Here is a 25,287-nt window from a genome sequence, read left to right as displayed (position 1 = left end):
AGTTGGGCTTATAATGTTTTTAAACTCTGAACCAAAAAAATATTTGTTTCTAAACTAATAAATTTACTTAATCATATTGGTTTTCCAAAAATGCAATTATTAAGCACAGCATATTATTTAATCAAGCGTACTAATTCTAAGATTTAATTTAATTTTTCAAAATAATTAGTAATTATATTACAACAAAGGTAAATATAATGTAGTGAAGTAATTTTTTTTTTACTTTTCCTAATCATTATAGTCAATCTCAATATTTAATTATCCCAAAATAAGCCTTAAAATAATCTTTGAAAGCATATATTAATCATCTAGAGGTCTGGGTTATATTGAAGGTGGTCTATTTGGAGTTTTACAATATTGAAAGTTAAACCACCCTCTACATTGATATGCAAAATCTAGTTTTTATTTAGTGAAATAATAAAAAGTATTATATCAAATGGGGGACATGAAAATCACAAGTGACGTCATGAGTTGCGATTTGGGGACATGAACACTGATAATTGTTGTTAGTGGGGTATTGTTGGTCATTTATGAGGGAGCAATTTTGTTACATCAGTTGGGTTTCTACACTTGGGATTTTGATTTTTTTGCTTGTTATTGGTTAATTGGTAGTATTTAGACAAGTTTTTAGTGTAAATACTAATTAACTTTAATATGATACTCTTGTAATCATTTTATTGGCTGGTAAAACAAATGAACATATATGGCAAGTGACATTTATATAAGTGGTAATTCTATCCATCTAGAAGTCTAATAGAATATCTACAATTAAGTTAGTTATACACTATAATTATTATGATATATATAGTAGTTTTATTTAAGGAATATATAATAGTTTTTCTAGGGAAATATAATAGTTTTTATAATTATTTTGATATAATCTGATAAAATGTAGGGTAGAGGCAGAAAAATTCGGATAGGTCAGATGGCAAAGAAAATGCGTCTTATATATGTTATATATATTGTCATCCAAATTCAAAACTTGTTTTACAGACACACACACATATATAAATTTTTACGAAATTAATTTTAAAGTTGAATTTACGAAAACAAACCAATAATAAAACTCCCAAAACATAATCAAACAATAAACACTAATACTCTCTTGTAAATTACCCGAAGAAAGAACCCAACTGCTTGCACTATATATTTAATGTTTTAATGCGTAAATATTATTTATATAATAGAAGTTTATTATGTTATCACTTAATTAAAAAAAATCATCAGAAATTCCCCACATATTATCATATCATGTTAATGAAGAGATGATACATGTGTGGTAAAAGAATCATATCATTAGCATATTATGTGTCAATGTGATCGTCAATGCCTTGTTTTTTTTATAAAAAAAAATTTGTGTGGTGAAATTAACTATTAATTATTTATTTGATTTAATAATGATGTTGTTGCTGTGCACTGTGCAGCAATGTTCGTGTGGTTTCGTTACTCTCTCTCTCTCTCTCTTTTACCGATTTCATTGCACAAATTGTAACACACGCGCATCTCTGCTCACGTGCCGCAATACAGAGTGAGTGTGAGTCATTGAGTGTGTGAGGTTAACGAACAATATCGCCGCATGCACGCACCTCATAGTTGGTTTGTTACATATAAAAAAATGATGATTACACTTGCTTTTTCGCTCGCATATCAAATTTCCTTTTATTTTCGTTTTTTTTCCCACCCGTTTGGCATTGCTACAATATTGTAAAATTGTTATACTAGTATAAATGAATGGCAATTTGGTAAAAACAACCCATTGCCACGGTAAGTATTACTATTATTATTATTAGAGTAAATAGTTCAATTTGTATTAGATAATTTGATCTTAAAGGATATAAAATTCAAACTTAGGTATTGAATGTAAAAAAGTACCATAAATTAGTTTGACAAATAATTTAATAATAAAATTAATTCTTAAAATTTAGAATTTAATATCAAATTGATTATAAAAAAATAAAATTTATTATCAAATTAATTCTTAAAAATTACAATTTAGTAACATAATGATCTCATAAATTTAAATATATGAGTAATTTATTATATTTTTTTACATTCAAAGAATTAAATTTATATCTTTTATCTTTCAAAAATTAATTTATTATTATATTTTGAGGATAAATTTGACTATTTATTCTTATCGTATGTCTTGATATAAATAAATAAAGAAACTCTTTAAACATAACAAGGGAAGTGACATGGAAGTGATAATAACCACCTTCTTAGTTATAGAGAGAAACAACAAGGGAAAAGAAGTGTGTATATAGGTAGATTTAAATTTTTGTTTTATTTTAAAATCTAATTTTTAAAGGGTAAAGTAGTCTAATAAAAGTGCAGACCAAAAAACAACTATTTATTTATTATTATTGTTATAGAAAATAAATGACAATATGATAAAAACCGCCCACTGCAATGGTAAGTATTATTATTACTATATAAATAGAGAAGCATTCCAACTCTCACCGATCCTTCTTCTACTTCTTCGCACTCGTTAATCTTCTTTTCTTCTTCTCTTTCACCGATTAATTCTTCAGAGAAGCATTTTCCCAGTGTTGCTTTGTGTTTTTCTACTCTGAAGAAAGAAGAAGAAGAAGCAGGGAAAGAGATGACGATCCAAAAACGAGTGAGAAAAACTAACTGTTCAAATGATGTTAATGAATGTTTTTGGTTTGATCTTCATCATCCATTGTTTTGACCTTCAGAGATCGTTTTTTTCTTAGTTCGTATTCTCAAAAAATTCAAGCGGCGTTGTTCATTCATCGCCGATGGTTAGTTTCGATTTCGCGAGAAAATTAAACAAACGGTGAATGAATCAATCGATCGTGTTTGTTTTTCACCAGTTGAAAACGCGATAATCGGATTTGTTTTGCTTTTCTTCCAACACGTTCATTTCGTTTCTGGAAACTGTTTTTTCGTCATTTTTCGTTTTGCTGCTTCAGAACGATGATCAGAGAGTACGAACGAACTCTGCATTGTGCTCTGCTGTTCTTGTCGATCATTCAGATTCAGTAGTAGTTTCATTAATTTAACTGTTGCGTATTAATTGAAGAATTGAATTGAATTGAATGGAATGTTTTGCGCATTGATGAAACACATCGATTTTCGCTGTTCAAACAACACTGAAAAAGAAACCCTCAGCTTCGCATTAATTTCATTTCATGCTTCTTTTGTCTCTCTGTCTCTTATTTAATTTTCTTTTTTTCTATTTTAAGAACTCATTAATTGATAGTTTCATGTTCATCGTTTACGCTGCATATAATATAAACGGTAGTAGTGCTTTTCTTTTGTTTTCTCTGATTAATCAATTATATAGGTGTATTTTTTTAAGCTTTCCTTATTCGATCTTAATCGCTAAAGCTATATATTTTTTTTTGTTTTGTTTTGTTTTATTTTTTGTGGTGAAATGAATTATTAACTACTAACTATTACTGTTTATAATAATGATATTGTTGCTGTGCACTGTGCAGATTGTGGAGCAAAGTTCGTGTGGTTTCGTTGCTGCTGATGCCACTGCAGAAGATGTGGTCTCTTTCTTTTTCTTAAGGATTTCATTTCACTGTCATTGCACAAATCATAACACACGCGCGCATTTCTTTTTTCTGTTAAATTAAAAATACTCTAGTCTATACCAGTCTCTTTCTAACCTACGCGATTCTTTTGGGATCCTGTGAGTGAGTGTGTGAGCTTAACGAACATTATTCCCGCTTGTCGTTAAAGAGAAATGATTATACTTTCTTTTTTGGACGCACATACATTTTCTCATGCAAATATTTACTTATGGTCAGCTGGTTGATAATTATCTAACATATAGTAGTGATATATATATATATATATTATATTTCTTACGCATTATTTAAATTTATGTTGTCAATATGGAAAAATTATGATTATATTTTATGGTTCAAATGGTGGATTTTAGAGATTATATATAGCTGATTATTATTTATGGTTTTGTAGAAGAGTTCGTACTTGAAGAGGCAGGAAAAGAGCCCATGTTTGGACAAAGTTGTTCTGCTGCTTCCTCCTGCCTATGATTCAATCCGTGCCATAGGTAACATCCATTTGATTGATCATATTATAAACCTTTTGGCCACTTTTTAAAATGTAACGGGATTTATTTTATTTCCCTTAGTAATGGGCATCATTTTATTATGAAAAAATAAAAAAAATAATTACACCCGATGGTTTAACTTTGTATTGCTATATAGATATAAATATATTGTATATCCATTTTGCTACTTTTATCTTGTACCTAAAAAACTTGCTACTTTTATCTTGTACCTAAAAAAATTGCTACTTTTATCTTTATATCCTTTCCAATGGGACCATGGTAAAAACCCTTGGTGAATATTGCAGGGGCCTCTGAACACTTTAAAGTTGGTCGATTTCATGAAATTGATCACTCCACGCTCTCACCCATTTCCCCGGTACAACTAAAATCTGTTCGCATTGTAATGGTAATATACTATAGTATATGCATATATACATAAGTAGAGGGATCATTTTAAACATTAAACGTACATTTTTAAAAACATTCTCTTTGTTGATTTTCTTAATCATTATTAGGTCAGTGACATAGGGGAGCACCTGGTGTCGCTAAGGTACCCGAGCCTCCAATCACTTCGCACGCACTTCAGCGACCAAAGCTTCGGGAAACCAGACGGGAAGAAGATTCCAGCACTGGACGAGAAGTACGTGATGGGGATGGACATGGCCATCAAAGCCCTTGTTAGGAGCATCCCAACTGAGGAATTTGCACAAAGGAGAAACTCTTGGAGCTTCTGGGTCTCCTCTCCCTCTAACGAAAACCCTCAAGAGTATTATGAGAATCCACCTCGCATTGATGCTGCAAGGAGCCTCATTTGTAAGCAGGGTTCTTGTTGGTCTCAGCTTAAGTTCACAGGGATGGTGCAGTGGGGCACACGCCGACAAGTTCGGTTCTTGGGCCGTCACGAGGAGCAAAAGGTTGAATCTTTACCAAAAATGTGTGAGGGAAAAAGGGTCAGAGTTGAAGTCAGAGAAGAAGGGGGCAGTGAGAAGAAGAGGAAGAAAGGTGAAGAAGAGGAAATGGAGGGTACAAAGGCAGGGTCTTTAGGGGTTATGATGAGGGTGACTCGTCAATGTAAGAAAACTCATATTCAAAATGTGAGTAGTAGCAGCAGCGGGGTTAAAAAATTTAAGAAAGCAAAGAATGACGATTCCAAGAATAAGAAGGAACTCGTGGTTTATAAGGACAACAAGCGAAAAATCACGATTAACAGGTGGTCTGCTGAGAGGTAATAAATAATCATTTGTATCCAAATTACGATTTAGTTTTCTCTTACATGGTTCAATAATTGAAAATTTGATTTTTGTAATTACCTTCACATTTGAAATTGAAACTGTTCCTATGATTTAAAAATAAGACCTTTGGGAACACATTTGCTTCATCAATTAAGACAGAATTTTTTTTTTTCAAATTGAAAATAGGTAATTGGCTTTTAAATGTTGAGGTAGATAATTATTCGTAGCCAAATGATAATGATAATATTATAAGCTAGTATAGTATACATTTAGTTCAGTTTTTTTCTTGCATGGTTCAATAATTGATTTTTTTTTGTTACCTCGCACATTTGAAGGTTTAATTTGGCAGAGGAGAACATATTGAAGGTAATGAAAGAGAAAGAAGCTGTATATGGGAACCCGATATTGAGGCCAGACTTGAGAACAGAAGCAAGAAAGTATATTGGTGATACGGGTCTTCTGGATCATTTGCTGAAGCACATGGCTGGAAAATTGGCACCAGGAGGTGCTGAGAGATTCAGAAGGCGACACAATGCTGAGGGTGCAATGGAGTACTGGTTAGAAAGTGCTGATCTTGTTGATATCAGAAAGAAAGCAGGGGTTCAAGACCCTTATTGGACTCCTCCCCCTGGGTGGAAGCTTGGGGACAGCATTTCACAGGATTATGTCACGCAGAGAGAACTCAGAGAGGTCAAGGATGAAATCCTCAAGCTGAAACAGTATAAGCCAGTTTCTCTATGCTTAATTTGTTGTTAATGGCTTTGTTGGTTATTATTCTGCTGATTCTGAGTCAATTTTGATTACTTTTTTCCTGTTGTAAAGAGAGATGAGGTATTTGGCATCAAAGAAGGGAGAGGAGGAGGCACTAGCCATTGTGACTACTCCTAGCTTCTGGTTGTCTAGTTTGAATTCGGAGGACTATGGCTCCTTGGCTCCAAAGCAGGTGAAGCATAGAAGTAGTAGGGTTAAATAATTGCTAATGAGAATAGAAAATAGAAATAGAACCGATTTTAATTACTTTTGACGTTATATTGCAGGAAATTTATGCGGAGTTGGTGAGTAAGAAGGCTAAACTAGAGGAACAATTAAAGGAAATTTCACTGACTTTGAGTGGCATGGAGGTAATATAATCATTATTACTCTTTGTATCTTATTTAGAGTTCATGGTTTGAATGATTTTTTTTCTTCTGTTTCTCGATCCTCTTTTTTTGCTTCTGGTTTGAATGATTATGATTGCAAGGAATGTTGCTAATGATTGGTATCTTTTCCTCAAAATCTATTTATAGACATCTATCTACCCATAGACAGCCAACGAAAATCCAAAAAATCTTATTTGTTAAGTTATTATTATTACTATTATTTTCATTTTCATTGGAAATAATATTGAGAACTAATGAATTACTTGCTACCAAAACAAGGAATGTAGCTAATGATTGGTTTCTTTTCCTCAAAGTCTACTTATTGTTCCTGATCTACCCATATATAGACAGCCAACAAAAATCCAAAAAATCCTATTTGTTAACTTTATTATTATTATTATTATTATTATTATTATTATTTTTACTGGGAATGAATGTTGAGAACTAATGAATCACTTGCTACCTAAAAGGGGATTTGCTTGCTACTGATGGAGCCTCATGAATCATGATGCAGGGGCAACTGAAAATGCTGAAACCAACAACAGTAGAAGAACAAACAGTGTCAGAATGGGAAACTCCACCAGCACTTTTGCCTGGGCCAATAACATCAGAGGCAGAAAACATTGGGGGAGAGACAAGGAAGGAAAAGAAAATCAACAACAACAAAGAAACAAAATCAGCGGAGGAAACACAAATGCAAGAGGACAAGGAGGCAAAGATAAAAAGGCTGAAAAGTGGTTTCCAAATTTGCAAGTCACAGGGTACCTTTGTGTGGCCAAACATAGGCCTGTCTCCGCAAGTTGTGACCACCCATGATGATGATGATCACACTGTGGTCCCAACCCCACCATCAGCTTCCTCTTCTACAACTTCAGCTCGAAAACTCACCATCTCCACACCCCAAACTCAACCCTTGCCTCTACAAAGTTTGACCCATCCTTCTTCCCCTGTGAAGCCACTTGCTGAGAGGCGCCCTGTGAGCACAGCTACTTTGACCCATGTTACTGGCCAATTCTCACCATCAGGGTCGACCCCAAGATCCAAAATCACCACCCCCACCATCACTATTAACCTCAATGAGACACCCCTTACACTCACACCCTAGGGTAGTAGCTAGTGCTGACTACATTATATATATTTTATAGAATTAAACCACACCATTTTGATGAGTCTAGTGTTGGTAAAAGAAGACACAGTTAAAGATTAAACCAACTTCTCAATATTGACAGTAGATTGGAAATGGAAAGTTTTGTTAGGTTGATGCTTACATATGATCAAAGTTACATATATTGCTAATACGTGCATTTAAAAAATTGCTAGATACTCATTGAAGTTATGACTCAAAAATTGCCGGTGATTTCTGCATATCTTTCATTTTTTCTCTCACTTTTTATAATGACTTAAAATTGCCCTATGACTACTTTTCTGTGCTAATGCTTAAACTTTACTATTAAATGAGAGGGTAAAATGTTATCGACTTTGTGATGTTTCTGTTTCCAGATTTTCAGCAAACACATTTTTTCTTTCCTTTTGGTAGAAATAAGGAGAGCTTACCTGACAATTAAGTAAAATATCGATCATTCTATATATCATACACTACATTAAACTCCAAAATTTGAAATTTGAGAAAATGGATGAGTTAGGATTTGTACTTTTTTGCACAAATGCTTAACAATTTAACCACTCCTTATTGTAATTTTCAATTCCTGTGTCATGCTTTGTCCACCAGGAAACAAGGCAACGTCCAACATGGACCAATTACAAACTTGACTACGATGCATGGTTGTATTAGCTTTAGACAACCGGCTATAGCAGCTCAATGTAATTTTACTATTTTTGTAGTTTAGTGTTTACTATAATTGTAGCTAAAATATTTACTAGAGACCCGTTTATAAAAGGATTAATTGTATTTTTTACTCTCAATCTTTTTTTTTGGGTGATTTTTACCTTCTACTTTTAATTTGGTACATTTTATCTTAACTTTTAATAAACTTGTAGATTTTACTCTCTATTCTTTTACTCATAGCATAATTACACTTTTATCTCAGTTTTTATTTTTTGGCAAATTTTACCCTTAAATTTTTATTTTATTGACAAATTTAACTCCTAATTTTTGTGTTAATTAATGAAAAATGACTGAGGTAAAAATTCACAAGTTTTTTAAAATTTGAAAATAAAACGTGCCAAATTAAAAAATTAAAGATAAAATTTGTTAAAAATTAAAAAATTGAAAGTAAAAAATGCAATTAAAGCATATTGTGTTTTTGGGCCTCTGGACCCTAGCAATCATAAAAAAATAATTAAAAATTGCTCTTCAATTTTTGGTTCATAACATACGACTTTGGGACCGGTAAAGCAGACTTGTTACTGCAACCATTATTTGTTTGACTTAATGTCCACCTAATAAGTATTAGTGGTACATATGCATTACAATAAACATTAAAAAAATCTCCTCGTCATATTTGTTTGAAAAAAAATGCGATAATCATTTTCTTAACATAACGTTAAAATAATAAGAGAATAAATAATATAATTAATTACAATTTCTTATTTTCTAAATAGCAATAATTATTCTAAAATTTTGTAATAAAAATCAATAAAAATTACTTAATGAATTATTAATAATAAAATGAACAAAACATGATATTATTATATGAATTAATTCTCACAAGTTTGATTTTTAAAAGAATTAATTTTATTCTATCTTATTAATGATTCATGTAATTAAATTTTTTTCTCACATTTTTCTATGTTATTCTATCTCACAAGTTTTCATTAATTAAATATTTTTATTGCAACAAATTTAAAATAATCCTTATTATTTTTATGGGAAACTATAATTTTTTATTATTTATTATCTTATGTTACTCAAATGTCGTTTAAATTTTTCATTATTTAAGTATTTAATAATTTTAATTTTTTTACTACATTTTAGGGATTTATTTATAATAAACTTATAATATATATATATATATATATATATATATATATATATATATATATATAGCAGATATTTGTAATGTATAAAAATTAAAAGGGATTTTGGGTGATTAGTCGAAATCTATAATAATGATATTTTTATTAATTTTATAAAAAAGGATTTTTTTTAAATAATTGTTTAGATTTAAGTGTAGCAAAAATGCATCATAGAAGGAATTTTGTGTACAAGATAGAAGTTAATTGTATGTATATTAATAAAACAAACAAAAAAAAATACAATAATGAAAATACGATTTACTTTTGATTATTTCAGTTATCAGTTTGATCAATTTCAAGTACACTTGAAAAATGTATTTGGATTTGTTTGACATTTTTAAAATAGTTTGATTAGTTCTGAACATCTCATTGGCAGTTGTCAGAAAAGAGTTATGGAACAATCTAAGCATGATTATTACTAATAGGCGGCCCTCGGTAGAATCTAGAAAATTGCTTATTACTTTGTTCTTAATAAATTACAATATCCACTGTCTAGTTAAAATAAGCCCCTTTCACATTATTTAACTTTCATATAAAATCCCTTTTGTACGTTGCTAATAGATCCCTATCGTAATATTATTTAAATATATAAATTAATGGACCCTTATCACCTTATACATTGTTTATCGTTCAAAATTGTTACGTTGTTACTTGTTCCCCGATATGGGTGTTGAACTTCTTGTTTTTGTGTTCATACATATACATTTTGGAGCTGAATTTTAAAGAAGTGATGAGTCACGTGAGTAGAGAATTGGTTGGGTTCAACATGCAATGGTAACTTTGAGAATAATGGAGTTCGTTAAAATTACAATGGGTAAGGTTGTCTCTCATTACACCATAATTCATATAGCTGGATTATCACGACCTTATTCCTGCTGGTCTCGATTATAAGTATAAGGACTCATTTGGTGGTCAAGATAGGATATATGAATAGAATAAGAATATGATAAGATAAGAATAGGATAAAGAAGACTTTGTAAGGGGATGAATAGAAGTGAGACATCCATTTGGTGGAGAGACCTTTCAAAGGTATGTGGGGGGCAAAATGAAGATTGGGTGGTTTGAGAGTTGCGTTGAGTGGAAAGTGGGTGAGGGAGAAAATATTAGATTTTGGGAGGATGGGTGGTTAGGGGATCAATTCTTGGTAAATTTATACCCTAGATGGTATCTTAACTCTTACCAAAGGTTGAAAGTGATTGGAGATATGGGAGAGTGGGTTGAGGGAGTTTGGTGTTGGAAGCTTTCTTGGAGAAGGGAATGGTTTGTGTGGAGAGGGAGTTGGTGGATAATTTGATGGAGTCTCTTCATCATGTGGTGGTTCATCGATTTGAGAGAGATAGGTGGGCGTGGTTGAGGGAGCAATCAGGGTTGTATTCGGTAAAAACAACTCATGAAATGTTGTTGACTAACAAATTTGGAAGTGAAAAGGTGGATATTTTTAAAGAGATTTGGCAACTAAAAATACAACCGAAAGTGATTTTTTTCTTGTGGAGAGTCTTCATGAATAGATTACCCACAATGGATAATTTACTTAGGAGAAATATAGTTGTGGAGGAGGACCAATTGTAGTGTACTTTTTGTGGGAAGATGGTGGAAAGTGTCAACCATATATTGTTTACATGTAGATGTGTGAATGAGGTTTGGAAATTCTTCATTAACAAGTTGGCAATATTGTTGATGCTACCTCACATGACAGAACAACACTTTTGGCAGCTTGTGTTGGTTGGTGAGTCTGGTAGAGTGAATGATAGATGGAAATATTTGTGGTGTGCAAATGTGGGGGTAATTTGGAACTGTAGGAATCCATCTATTTTCCAAAATAGAAGGTGGAATCAGGATCACATAATTCAACAAATTTAATTCTTCTCATGGGCTTGGATCAAGGGGTTTGAAGCTGATTTCAATGTAAGTTTCATCCAATGGGAAATTGATTTTGCAGCATGCATCAGGGGAGGTCCATCGCGAAGTACAGGGCACAGGATCACAAAAGCACATGGATTTAAGAGGGTTGCATGCATGAAGCTTGGTTTGCATGGTTGTGAGACAATTTAATTGGATATGAACTTTGGGGGAATAGCTTGCAGGGGGCACGTGATTGAGGAGTGTGGCCTCGGTATTGAAAATGGTTCAGAGGCATTTATGGAAGATGATTGGGAATGAAATGTGCACCAAATGCAAGTTTCGTTGAATACTAAATGGCTTAAATATTGGTGGGAAGCTTTCTGTGGTCAAGGTTTTGCTGGAATTTTTTATAGTCTTTATTGTTTATTGGAGATGATCCATTTGTGTTGGCCAATTAGCACGTGGGTTTGGCCTGGGTTAACGGGCACATTTATGTGGAGTTGGTGGGGGGCTATAACTTATTTATGGACTCTTAATGTCATAAATAATTTTATAACCTTCCTTTTATGCATTTTCTTTTCTTGGTGGGCAATTAATGTAATTACATGGTGCATGTACATTTGGTACTTCTCATACCTTGATTCATATTAATATTATATTTTTTAGCTGACAAAAAAAAAAATCCTTAATCTTATCCAATGTTTAGTGAGCACCATGATATGCACCAAATAATGATAAGGGTAGTGGCAACGATAACAATGACAGTATTACTAATGATGGGGGTAATGATTACAGTGACAACAATGATAGTGAGTGTGATGGTTGTAATGACGGCAAGAACAGTGACAACAATGACAATGTTGATGGTTGCGATAACAACAATGATGGTGAGTGAGGGGCAGCAACGATGGCGATAGTTGTTATTGCAACGATGATGGTGGTGACAATGACAATAATGGCAGTGAGTGGTGGCGACGATGGTTATGATTATTGTTATGACGACGATGGTGGTGATGATGACAATGGTGGAAGTGGTTATGACGTAGATGATGATGGTAGTTGTTATGGTGGTGGTGATTGTTATGACGACAATGGTGGAAGTGGTTATGACGCAGATGGTGTTAATAATAGTGATAATAGTGAAAGTGGTTATGACGTAGATGGTGGTGGTAATTGTTATGGTGATGACGACAGTAGTAGTGATTGTTATGATGACGATGGTGGTGATAGTGACAATGGTGGAATTGATTATGACATAGTTGGTGATGTTGATAATGGTGACGACTACAATGATAATGATGGTGGAATGAGGCGGTGAGGGGGAGAGAGAACAACTATCCTAACCCATTCCTTTATAACCCAGCCCCTCATCACTATAAGAAATACACTACACCAACAAGATAAGATAGGCAATAGAATAAGCAAATAATACCTTGTTGGTGCACCAAATAAGAAACAAATAATTAAAATTAGCTTATATTTGAGAAAAAAAAGAAAAACTTTTATTACTTATATTTAAAATCGGAAGAAATACATATATATCCTTTTTATTATTGGCTGAAAAGCTCGTGGTTTCACAACCATTGTATTGTACTAAATTGGCCTGACCAATACCCTAAATATCGCTCATATGCCTCATCACAGTGATCTCAATAATTTATTGACTTTTACAAATTTCTCATATACTACATAAACTCTTCATCACGCTTATGGGCATTGGCTCTCTGAAGAGAGATTAGAGAATAATGTACATATTATACATAGGTGACTGTTATTAGCTCAATAAACTAGGATTGTTATATATGTAATCATAATTTTTTTTTACCAAAGAATCCTTTTGTTTTGCATGTAATTATTATGGTGGGGTTTGTATTTATAAAAATATGTTTAAGTATTATATGTTTACAAGATATATAGAACTAATTATGTAACATTTAATATATAAGTAATATATTATGGTGTGTATTAATTATATATGGTTGTGCTAATACTATTTAATTTATTAATTTCATTTGTTTCTTTTATGCGAAATATCTATCTAGTTAGGAAGGCTTGATACTCGACTTGGTTCACGGCTGTGTAGACTTTATAGCTACACATAGAAGAATTATAGGGTTTAAAGGTGACACAATCAAATCAAAATTATGTTATAGAACTTATTAAAATTGTAGATATTGGAATTGACTTAGAGTTAAAACCAGATGTGTTCATTTTCCTACCTACATTGGAAAAAAGAAAACCTCTCATTTGTTTAAAATTAATCCTTATAAATATATATTTTAAATCACATATATCATTCATTTTTGAGCCGGATATGATCATTACAAGTAGACAAAGTTCCAAATATGACCATTATGAGTAGACAAAGTTTTTCTTTCAAATATTTAACACAATTGCATATTTAGACTTAAATTCAAGATGCCTAATTAAATTGGAACAACTCCACGCAGTGGTATCCCTGAGGGCAATCTAGGTAGGCGATCGCCCATGGCCCTATTTTTAGAGGGACACCAATTTTTTTTATATACTTTATATAAATATTAAAAAAATTACATAATTTTAAAATTGCTATAAAAAATAAAATAACTCTCAATATTAATCATTAGTCAAGTAATAGTGATCTTTTCAGTTATCAACAAAATTTATTCATGATTTTTAGAAAAAGAATCAACAATTTAAATACATTGTTGAACATAAAAGAGAAAAATATGACATTATTTTTTTCCATTGCTATTAGCGTTAACATAATTATGTAAATAAAGTTTTTGAACCAAAAACTACAATGATTATATGATTCAAACTTCAACAATGAATCAAAATTAAACTTGTTATTTGAAAATATTTAATTGTTTTTCTAATATATATATATATATATATATATATATATATATATATATACATATATATATTTATATAACTTATAAAATAATATTAACTATTGTTGCTGTTGCATACACCAAAAGAAGCTAATTTGTCAAATTTAAAATTATTAAAATCATATTTGAAACTATAACACAAGGTAGATTAGATAAGATTGCTTTGATTTCTATTGAATATGATTATTTAAAAATCTTAATTAATGATTTTGCCAAAAAAAAAATGCAAGAAAGATAAAATTCAAATGATTATGATGGTATAATTTTTTTAGTTCGTCCAAGGCATAAAAATCTCAGGACCGGCCCTGATCCACACAAGTTAATTTATGCGATTGATGGTAATCCTTATAAATAATCTTGCGATCCTCTTTCAATATTTTGCCTTTGACAAAAAAAAGTAAAGAAAAAATCAATTATGGGAGGGAGGACGGGTCCTAGGTCTAGCATAATCTGAGTGAAATCCAGGATTTTGGTCATGTTTGCTATGAGGTACATGCCAAGAAACTAAAACAGCTAATGGTTTGACTGGAACAAAACCTAAAGCCTTATTGGGATGAACCTTTCTCATGGTGTGCTCTGAACTTTCTTCTCTTTCAGCCCCCATGTTGTTGATCTTAGCATTAATGCCTTCACTTGTCATTCCATTTAATTCTAATGGCTGCTTCTTGACATTCTCTGACACCTAAACGTACAACAACCATTGGAATGTAATTAATAAATTAATTAGTAAGTCTTGGTACTAAAATAAAAATATATAAAAAATTATGTTTAAATATGTTTTTCATTACTTAAAATATTTGTGATAGTATATATCTTGTTTGTTTAATTTAGAAATTAATCTTTGTTTAAATTTTATTTGTAGACAGACAACCTTGTTTAAAGTATATAATGTTGGATACCGAATGTAAATATCACCACTAACAGAAATTTAGACATTGATTCATAATTTTTTGGGAGATTATCTTCTTGTACTAAACCCAACCCCAGTTTAGTTACAATGTTCGAAGTCTTCAATAGTGAGCGACTAGAAATACACTATTTCTATTAAATATTAGAGATTTAAATTAATTAAATTTAAATAAAACTACAAAAAAAAAACTAAATATGTGGAGATCGACAAAAAAATATATTTATGTGAAAAATAATTATGCGTGGCTAGGATAGAACATCTTTAAACCCATCATCGTACTAGTTGTTGCTCTATACATGTGTAAAAGTATATAGACAAATTCTGAGTAAAACAAAAAAAATACTCCGAGTAATTTCTGTTTGGTATACCTTAAAAGTAGAGATGAAAAATTGAGATGAGCTGGTTTTGAATATACTAACTTTTTATACATATTTCTTGCCTGAAGCTTTCAGATAATATTATTATGTATTTTTTACAGCATATATTAAACTAATTGATATATGATAAGTAAATTTAAACTGTGAATATAAATATTCAAACATTAATGGATGAGACCGATGTTGAAAACTGACCTTTCTTGAAATGTTGATCTGAGTAGTGTTTGAAGCCTCTTCAACAGCTACTACAAGAGGGCGAGCAGTGCATACATTCAAGGAAAGGAAGAAGAACATGATAATAAAAAGAGACGATGGTAGATACATTTAATTCAATTAATTTCTCATGAATTGACTCGTTTCAAGCTTATGAGAGATAGATAAGAACATGTAAGTTGGAACTTGGAGCATATATATATATATATATATATATATATATATATATATATATATATATATATATATATATATATATATATATATATATATATATATATATTATTGCAAATGCAAATTTGGTAGAAGATTTAAACCTTGATCGTAGTAAAATGAATTGAGATAGACAAGCAATTGAATATGTGCCAACCTTCCTAGCTAGCTTTCAATATATATATATATATAATTGCTTGTTACGAAGTTAAATTTGCGTCCATAAATATATATAATAATACAAGAATAATGAATAATATTTGAGAAAGTATGAGGATGGAAGCTATTTGGAGTATCGAGATATTTGATTAAGATTGACTAAACGTCTAAACATATGGTCTATGGATATATAGAATGAGATATTGAAATTGAAGGATAACATTCTTTGTCCCTATTATTTATGTCACTCACTTCTCAACTTAGGATAAGAGTAGGACCCATAAATATAATCGACTCTTGGTTTTTGTCATGTTTCATCAATTACTCAATAATAGGGACAAAATTAATAAATAATAGGGACAATGAAGAAGCATGCTTCCGTTCCTTGCGGAGGTTAAGTTCATGAACCACACACCTTTTTGTGGGGATTGGACACTGTCTGTAGACAGTTGCATAGAGGATTGTGTAAACTTGTCAAAGAAATACTACTTTCTAAATTAAGGTCTAATTCCAACCCTAGGAATATATATATGCTGATAAATTAAACATCTGACTAAGAGTGCTCCAAGGAGGTTGTGCAATAATTAAAAATTGGAAAATAAAGAATAAGAGAATTTAGTTATTTTTTAAAAAAATATGATTTTTTTAAAATATGAAATATTTTTGTTTGATATCATACATTTTTAAGTTTTTTTTTATAATGAATGCCCTAATAATATTTTTTTAACACTTTACCTCAATTCTAATATTTATAACTTTATTACCAACATGTGTAGGTTTAGGGTAAATGCTGATTTGAATCTTTAAATAAGATTTTGGATTCAAATTTTATAAATATTTTTTTTATTAAAGATAATAATTAAGTTCATTAATAAATGTTATTCATCGTTGAAATTAATAATTATTTCACATTAATGACCTAAAATAATATAACTTTGTTGTGCAAATAGAAATCTGGCGTGAAAATGTCAAGGAGAGCACCCAATTTTCGGTTGCGTTACTGTTACAGCTGTGCACATTATATTTTATGGTGTTACGCCACTCGGATACTACCAAAGATAGAAAACAAAAATGTGATTGTATGTTAGTGATATTTTTTCTAAAGGATTAGTTTGAGAAAGCTAATAATTGAGAATTTAGGTTAATTGCATGTTTTAAAACCTAGATAGACTCCACCGTAAAATGGAGATTAGATTAGGTCGGATTGATTATCGGATAGAACATGTAATTGACCTGATTTGATTCAATCAATTCAATTGTTGAATCGGTGATGAGATCTCATTGAAGTAGTGATTTAATGTGGTTGAACCAACTACATCAAAATAAATTATTTTTTAAGAAAAATGTAAAATTTAATAAAAGTACAAAAAGATGTGGTACATTCAAAAATTAAACCAAGGACCTAAAATTTGATTAGTGAATTAACTTACCACCAAATTTTCATGTTTAATTATTAATATAATTAATACATATATTTATATTTTATGTTACTTACTCTTGTTGGTGAAATTCAACTATTGACTCACCGATTTAATCAATGATTCATCAATCCAATATTTCAACTTGGTCAACCATTGGTCTAGTTTTTAAAACTATGGATTATCACAATATTATTCATAAATCATTGGTCTAGTTTTTAAAACTATGGATTATCACAATACTATTCATAAATCATTGATTATTTTACATATATTTGAGACAATAGCATGGTCAATAAAAAAAAAAAGAAAAATTAGTTCAATTTAATCTCAATTTCCATAGAAGTTAATTAATCATTATCATTTGAATACTCCCTCCATCCTTCTTTATAAGATCATTTTTAAAAAATTATATATTCCTTTTTATTATAAGATTTTTTTTTTAATTTTCAGATACATTAATTATTTTTTCTAAAATATTTTTCATTAGTTATTCTTTCTCAAAACATTAATTAATTAAATGAGAAACAATTAAGTGAGAATAAATTATTAATTTCTAAAAAATAAAGGTACTTTGCAAGAACAATATACATTATTGAAAATTTTAATATAATTAATTAAATTAAATATTTTTCTTAAGAGAGTGAATTAGTTGAAATAATTTTATAAATTGGAACCAAAAAAGTATATATTTAGAGCGTTGTTAGAAAGACAAAAACTAAATGCGGTCTTTTCTTTTATTCATAACTTTATATAAAAGGTTGGTTTGAATTTTCTTGAAAATGCATTTTTTTAGGAGAGTTTGTTTTAGAGTATAATTTTCCATTATTGAGAATCACATTCTCCATAATGTAATGTCGAATGTTAGACTATGTTTGAAGTGTCGTTCATTATGCGGCTACGCGCATTCCCAAACAGATCCAACTGAGGTTTGCAAAAGACACACCCATGATTCTTTTGGAAACCGGTTTTGATAACCCCCAACGCACGTATTCTCATAGACATGTTTGGTTGTATTTATTAATTGTATAAAAAATTAAAAAAAGTAAAAAATTATATAATAAAATGTAGTGGGAAAGTAATTATTGTAAAAAAAAAAAAGCTTTCATTTCCATGAGAATGTGAGATACCCACCCTTCTCATAGGAATAAAATTTGCTTGAAACATAAAGATGTAACTTTCCTAAGAATACAACATGCACAAAAATATATCGTCATAACCTTTAACAAATATGAATATATGTATTCATACCCTGAGGATGAAAGAACATAACGTGAAGCAAATTTCCCTTTAGAAATAAAGTCATACTTGAAGATAGCAAATAACTATTGGCAATGAACGTGTAATGCTTCAAGTGTTCAACTATGTCAAAAATAATTAAATTACTGGAAAAGAACGTTTGGGGGAGGGGGTACCCTAAGGTCAGTAGCAATGAAGGAGGTAAGGATAAAAAGAGGAATATACGAGATAAAAGAGATAGGGGGTGTGGAAAGTAAAAAAGTTGGGGTGTATATAGGAATAACTAATTTTTAGTTCAGATTGTGGGTTAGGCATGTGTATGGATTAGGGATGTGAACGGGGCGCGACGGGAGCAGGGAGTACTCCCCCGTCCCCGATCCCTGTCATGGAGAATTTTTTTCTTCCGCCCCGTCCCTGTAGGTCACCACAGTCCTCGTGGGTCCTGATTTTTTTTAATATTAATTTTAAATTCTAATACAAATAAATTTCAAAAAAACTTAAAAAGTCTCATCAACATAATATTCAAATTCAAATAATTTATATACTATTAAACTCAAATAGACAAACATGGAAAAATTTAATTTGAAATAATACAAATATAATGTTCAATAACAATACAAATAGTTTAAACTACATATATTTTTTGAAATATTTCGAATAACCAGCAAGTCTCAAGTCTTTTATTTCAACAACTCAGTAAAACATATGGATCTATACTATTCCTAAACAATATGATTTGGTGGAAGATAAGTATCAGTCAAGAAAACAAAATAAGATTTGTTTGCCTTCTCTTTCTTGACCCTCACCAAACCAACCTTCTACAAATGCTTCATGAATATAGCTTCCAAAACACAACAAGAAGAAAAACATAGACAAACAAAACAAATATCTTGTGCTTGCAAAAGAAAATACCCCATTAAATTCAAACTGGAATTTTGTGTATCACTTATTATGCCTATCCATAAGTTTTACAAAAAGCGCATATTGGATTAAGGTATATTAGATTAGATTCCAATACATCCGAGAGCTATTAAAAATATGGATTCGTTTAAAATAAGTCTACATGAGTCTAAAGTTGTTGCAACTCGTCAACCATGAATCATGTGATATAAGCCTTGATCAACCAATCAAGAATATAAATATAGGTGTAGCATAAATATCAAATTGAATTAGATAAAATTAGATAAAGAATATATAAAAAAGATTAAAGTGAATTACTAAAAGTCAGATTGATAAAGAGTGTTTAGATTTTTAGTAACTAAAATATCTTATTTATACTATTTCATAAAAATAATTTAAGAACTTAGTCTAAATAACACGGTCTAACTTATTCACAACAAGGAACCAGGATGTAAGTTAGTGTGAACGTGCTAGAAAATCTTTGGGTGTAATTCAAAGAAAATTGGTCTAATTAGTTCCACATTTTAGTCAATTATCAGTGAAAACAGATAAATAATCATTTCATTTTGTAATATCTGCGAATTCATGTAATGATCAAATATAATATAACTTTTAAGTTATCTGCTCAATGGATATTTGTTGAATAACTAATAAACTCATTATAAGTGCTAAGAAAATAGAATGAGAAAGTAAACATGAACTTTTGCTGCCAGTATACCACACTCATCATTCTGCTGCAAGTAACAATTTATGACAAAAAAAGGATAAGAAGAAATAAACAAGAAAACAGATGAACCCCAAATTATTTACTGTCAATGATGGATCACAGACATAATTTGTAATATCATCCACAACCATTAATTCACATAAAAAATGATCTTTCAAAGAAATAAAGAAAGTCCAAATAATCAAAATATGAAAACAAACTTGGGTTTGAACTAAAAACTCAAATTCGGGTAACCAACTAGTCAAAGAAAATAGAAGATTAAAACTTTCAAATATAAAATGATTCCGAAATGATCAAGCAAAAGCATATAAAAAAACAATGGAGGCAATGTGTAACAAATAAACTCATTGATAGGAAGAAAGTAGTCAACACTTATACTTTGAGGTGACCGATGACGATTGATGACACGATTAAGTGGTGATGGTGTGATTTGGGTAGAAATGAATGATGCAGCACGCACGGTACAAATTGACACCCCTAATTTGAATAAAATTCTTTTTAGGCTATTGCTTCCTGTACTTTTTATGTTGATTTCTTCACTTCCTTTTTATTTTTTGGAATATCTATTTTGAAATGTAAATTAAAATTACCGAATGGACTCCTCTAAAATGCACTTTGCAATTTAGAAGGTAAAGTGCACCCTCTAAACCTTTCATTATATTCAACGGTCCAGGTCTTTACACTTCAGATTTATTATCAACAAATTAAAGATATATCACCGAATAAAAAAAGAAAAAACAACAAAAAGTTATTCCTGTGTGAAATCATTGCTCATCAGCATTTGCATTCTTACCCGCTCAGTGCTAGTGCAATGCATGCATAAATTTGAAGGGAAATTTTTTTGAATTGAATAAAAATTATGTTGATAAGTTTAATATTTTTAATATTATTAAAAAAAATCTAAAATTAATTCAAATATCTTGAATATAGAATTTATTTATTCATAAGAAGTCCATCTTGCATGCAAATTCGTTGCAGGATCATCTCCTACATGGAATTCAATCTTAAAATCACTAGAGGTGCTAAGGAGAGGCTTCGTGTATAGAGTGGGGAAGGGTGAAATTTCTTTATTTTATGACCCTATTTTGAAGGAAGCAAAGGCCCTATTGTGGATCTCTTAACTATGTCCACATCTCGGATACTGATCTTATGCAGAAGGATGTGTCTTAGTCAATGATGTTTGGAGATGGAACAATTTATATATACAACCCTTTAACTAATGAGGAGATAGAGAATAGTATGAAAGGTATTGTGTTGGATCCAAATTAATGTGGAGGACGAGATCATTGGGAGTTCATCGACCAATGGGGTTATTGCGGATACACAACAAACGTTAACGCTGAATTTCATGCATGCCATCAAGCATATATGGGTAGTTGCTAGAAACTTATGAGAATGGCTTTCACCCCTATATGCAGCACTGATTCAAAGGATCAATATATAGCTTCAAAGAACTCCAATAGAGCCTTTCCTTTAAGCATATCTATCGTGAGGGCAACCAAGGTGCTCACTTTCAGTCTAAGATTGGATCATCATCTCACGCGGAATTGTTTTTGCTAGAATCTTGTCCTTCTCACTTGAGGCAAATACTGCTAGCTGAGGATTTAGTTCCTTTTTGTGGGTTTCTGCTTGTGCCTTTTTCTTATTTCCCACTCATAAAAAAAAAGTAATAAAAGATAATTAAATGTGATTATTTTTTTATATAATTATAAATTTAAATTTAAAATCAGAGTAATTTGTGTAACTGTGTCAAAAAAGATTAAATTGTTTCAAAAAAAAGTTGTATAAACAGATGAATTATATAATAAAATTTCAAACTCTGAATTAAATTAAAGAGTTATATTGTCAAATTCAACTTTTAAATTATAAGTCATAACTTCATATTCCTAATATGTCATAGTTAATAAGTCATATTGTCTTTTATTAATATATTTCTTAATTAAATTACATTTTTATTAGTTTTTAATTAAGGGTTCATTTGTTTAAAAAATGTTTTTTTTACAAAAAAATAATAAACAATTTTTTATTTTTTTTGGGTTGTTTGTTTAATTTTTTTTAGGCTTTTTTAAAGAATAAAATTATATCTGTTTTTTAAAAAGGCACTTTTTAAGAAGCATGCCCTAAATTACTAAAACTTTATAACAATTAACACTTAATTTGATATTTGTAATGTATCATAATTAATAAGTTGTATTACCCTCTATCAATATATCTAAATTGATTTTTTGTTATCAGCTCTTAATTAAATTACTAAAATGTTATTAATTTTACTTTATCAATATTATTTTGTCATCATATATTTTAAAATGTTATGTTAAATTTTAATGCAATGTAAAATATTCTTTGTCTCCCATATTCATCTATGAATTGCTAATTAGTCAACATTAAAATATAATAAAAGGTATAGATAATTATAAATAAATAAATAAGTAAATACCTTTTAAATTAATGTCCTAAATAATTATTGGATTAAAATGTTATGTTAATTCTAGTATACTATTTTTAATATACATAAATTAGTTGTACAATTACTTTCATCACCCATATTTGAATTTACATTATCTAATTAATTAAAATTAATAATTAATAATTATATAATATAGTATAATTCAGTTTTTTATGGACATTAACGTGATATTGATTTAAATAAAAATAATAGTATATTAATTTATTGTCAAAATTTAATTTAAAATAGTAGAATAATAAAAAAATATTTTCCTATTTAAATTTTTTAACCACCGTATTTTTAGATGATATTATGCTTGATTAACCTTTTTTTAGTTAAATTAGAATCTTTTACCTTTTAGGGAAAATATAGAAAAAAGATTTTTCATAAATTTACCTTAGCAAAAAATTCTAACTTTCTTCAAATATCAAAATTTTATTTTTACAATACTATTACCGAAATTCATTTACATATTTATGATAATATTTGTAATTATGATTTTTTTTCCACTTTTTCTTGGAACCATGATACCAAAATTTTAATGTTGTACACTATTTAATGTTTTATATAAAACATTTTTTTATAAATGATTGATTTTATATATATATATATATATATATATGTACACACACATTAGTAAAACAATATACCAATTAAATTTTATTTCTTGCTGATACTTTCATATTCATAGAAATAATTTATTGTTGATTTCATTTATAAAACTTAAACTTATAAAAAAATTAATATCATTGCATAATGTCACGTTATAATATTTAATCTTTAATGATAAAAAAATTTCTTTGTATTAATCATTGTTAAAATAATAAAATAAAATTTTTTTTAGAGGAAAAATAATAAATATGACAAGAATACATATAAATCTATTTCTTTAAAAGATAAATAATTATTATTGAAATCAATATTAATATATTATATTATTTTATTTATTTAATCTATATTATTTATTTTATGATATATATAATCATTTGGGCCATAATGATAATTAATTATTGGATATCTTGTATTGATCACATTAATCATGTTTTGTGCAACATTTTAGCTGATGATGCTAGCGGTATGGCTTTCAAAATGGGTTGGTAGTGTTGTAGCCTTTCGTTTTTTTTTCCCTGTATATCGAAAAAAAATGATAGAGTAATTCACTGGATAATAAAAAAATGGTGCAACATAAAATAATAGAAATAAAAATAAAATAAAGGAAATTCTAACCCACCAAAAAAAGGAATGCTAAGTCAAATACAATAATGTACCAGCAATCTTTAAAATGAAAAATAATAGAATTAAGAAGCAAATATTATCGGAATAGGAATAAGATGTGAGCATTACCAAAATAGGATCTGAACCCATTAGCTTTTACATGTTAACAAAAAAATTCATTAGATCTTGCAATACACTCAATAAAATGCAAGAGATTTTTCTCTTTTGCATGTAAAAAAGCAAGTATAAAGAAGAGAATAGGAACACATGAGAAAGTCTATAAATTAAATACACACAAAAAAAAAGAACATGTGCAAGGTAAAAACTCGTAATAATAATATTTAGAAAAGAATAGAAAAAAAAAAAGAAGCTCTTGCAATGTTTGACAAGCTCTTGCAATATTTGACGTTTAGAGTTTCAATATTCACTCAACAGATTATTTATAATGTATATTCAAGATTTTTAAAAAAGTAATAATTAAATCTTCAAATTATGATATTAATTATTTTAATTACTTACTTGAATATTAATTACTTTAATTACATACCTGAATATATTAATTATCTTAAAATCATGATATTAATTACCTTAATTACTTTTTAATATATCAATTGTTTAAATCAATTAATATATCATTGTAGATTCAAGCAAATAAATTATATCACTCTCTTTTTTAAGTAAATGAGCTTGTCCTTCATATTAATTTTTAAAGAAATATTAATTGAGAATATATATTGTTATGGGTTAGTATAAAAGATTTTTTTTTAAATAATACCAGAGTTCCTACTAAAAAGTTGATATAATTTTTTTAAAAAAAATATTAAATGAGTTTGCCCGTGATTGAGTGTTATGCTTCGAAGTTTTTAATCATTTTTAATTTTGATCTTCATACTAATTTAGGCATGATTAATTTTAACAAGGAAAAATTAAATGTAATTTCATTTTGATTAATGATGATTTTGTTTTTTATTTTTATTGAATTTTATTTTGTTTGTTTTTATGGAAAAGAGAAATTAATTATGTGAGACATAATTTTACCATTTTGACACTTGTGTAAACATGCACAATCAGTGGCTATATTTTAATATATATATATATATATATATATATATAATTATGTAAATGATATATATCAATATAATTGGAAAATATTTTCCTTCTTATTTTATTGTAATTTTAAACTTTGAAAAGAAAAATTAAGACATTTTTTTACTCGAGCGTGACATAAATGTTAATAGACATAGTGAAAAACTGTTTTTTTTTATTAATATATAAATATGAAAGTCACGTCTAAAAGAAAAACAGGACTAACACGAGATCAAGTTTCGGTCAACAAAAAAAGAAAAAGGAGATAAAG

General features: G+C 29.3%; 2 protein-coding genes across 2 annotated transcripts; one reads left to right on the top strand and one right to left on the bottom strand.

The window, feature by feature from the left end:
* The first annotated feature begins 4,507 nt into the window (after window positions 1-4,507).
* Window positions 4,508-7,777, top strand: LOC114424588 (protein DYAD-like). Its single transcript, XM_028391453.1, has 5 exons — window positions 4,508-5,273; window positions 5,616-5,999; window positions 6,103-6,223; window positions 6,318-6,401; window positions 6,934-7,777. The coding sequence occupies exons 1-5, from the start codon at window positions 4,696-4,698 to the stop codon at window positions 7,522-7,524; spliced, it is 1,758 nt and encodes a 585-aa protein (XP_028247254.1). The 5' UTR covers window positions 4,508-4,695; the 3' UTR covers window positions 7,525-7,777.
* Window positions 7,778-14,436: 6,659 nt separating this feature from the next.
* LOC114420876 lies at window positions 14,437-15,821 on the bottom strand. Its single transcript, XM_028386592.1, has 2 exons — window positions 15,596-15,821; window positions 14,437-14,795 (listed from the first exon to the last, which is right to left on the bottom strand). Exons 1-2 carry the CDS (start codon window positions 15,722-15,724, stop codon window positions 14,523-14,525), a joined length of 402 nt encoding a protein of 133 aa, XP_028242393.1. The 5' UTR covers window positions 15,725-15,821; the 3' UTR covers window positions 14,437-14,522.
* Window positions 15,822-25,287: the final 9,466 nt, after the last annotated feature.

This window comes from Glycine soja, chromosome 8, assembly GCF_004193775.1.
Source record: "Glycine soja cultivar W05 chromosome 8, ASM419377v2, whole genome shotgun sequence".
Classification (NCBI taxonomy): Eukaryota; Viridiplantae; Streptophyta; class Magnoliopsida; order Fabales; family Fabaceae; genus Glycine; species Glycine soja.
Note: the sequence above shows the minus strand (reverse complement) of the source record. Positions and strands in the feature narration are given on the sequence as shown.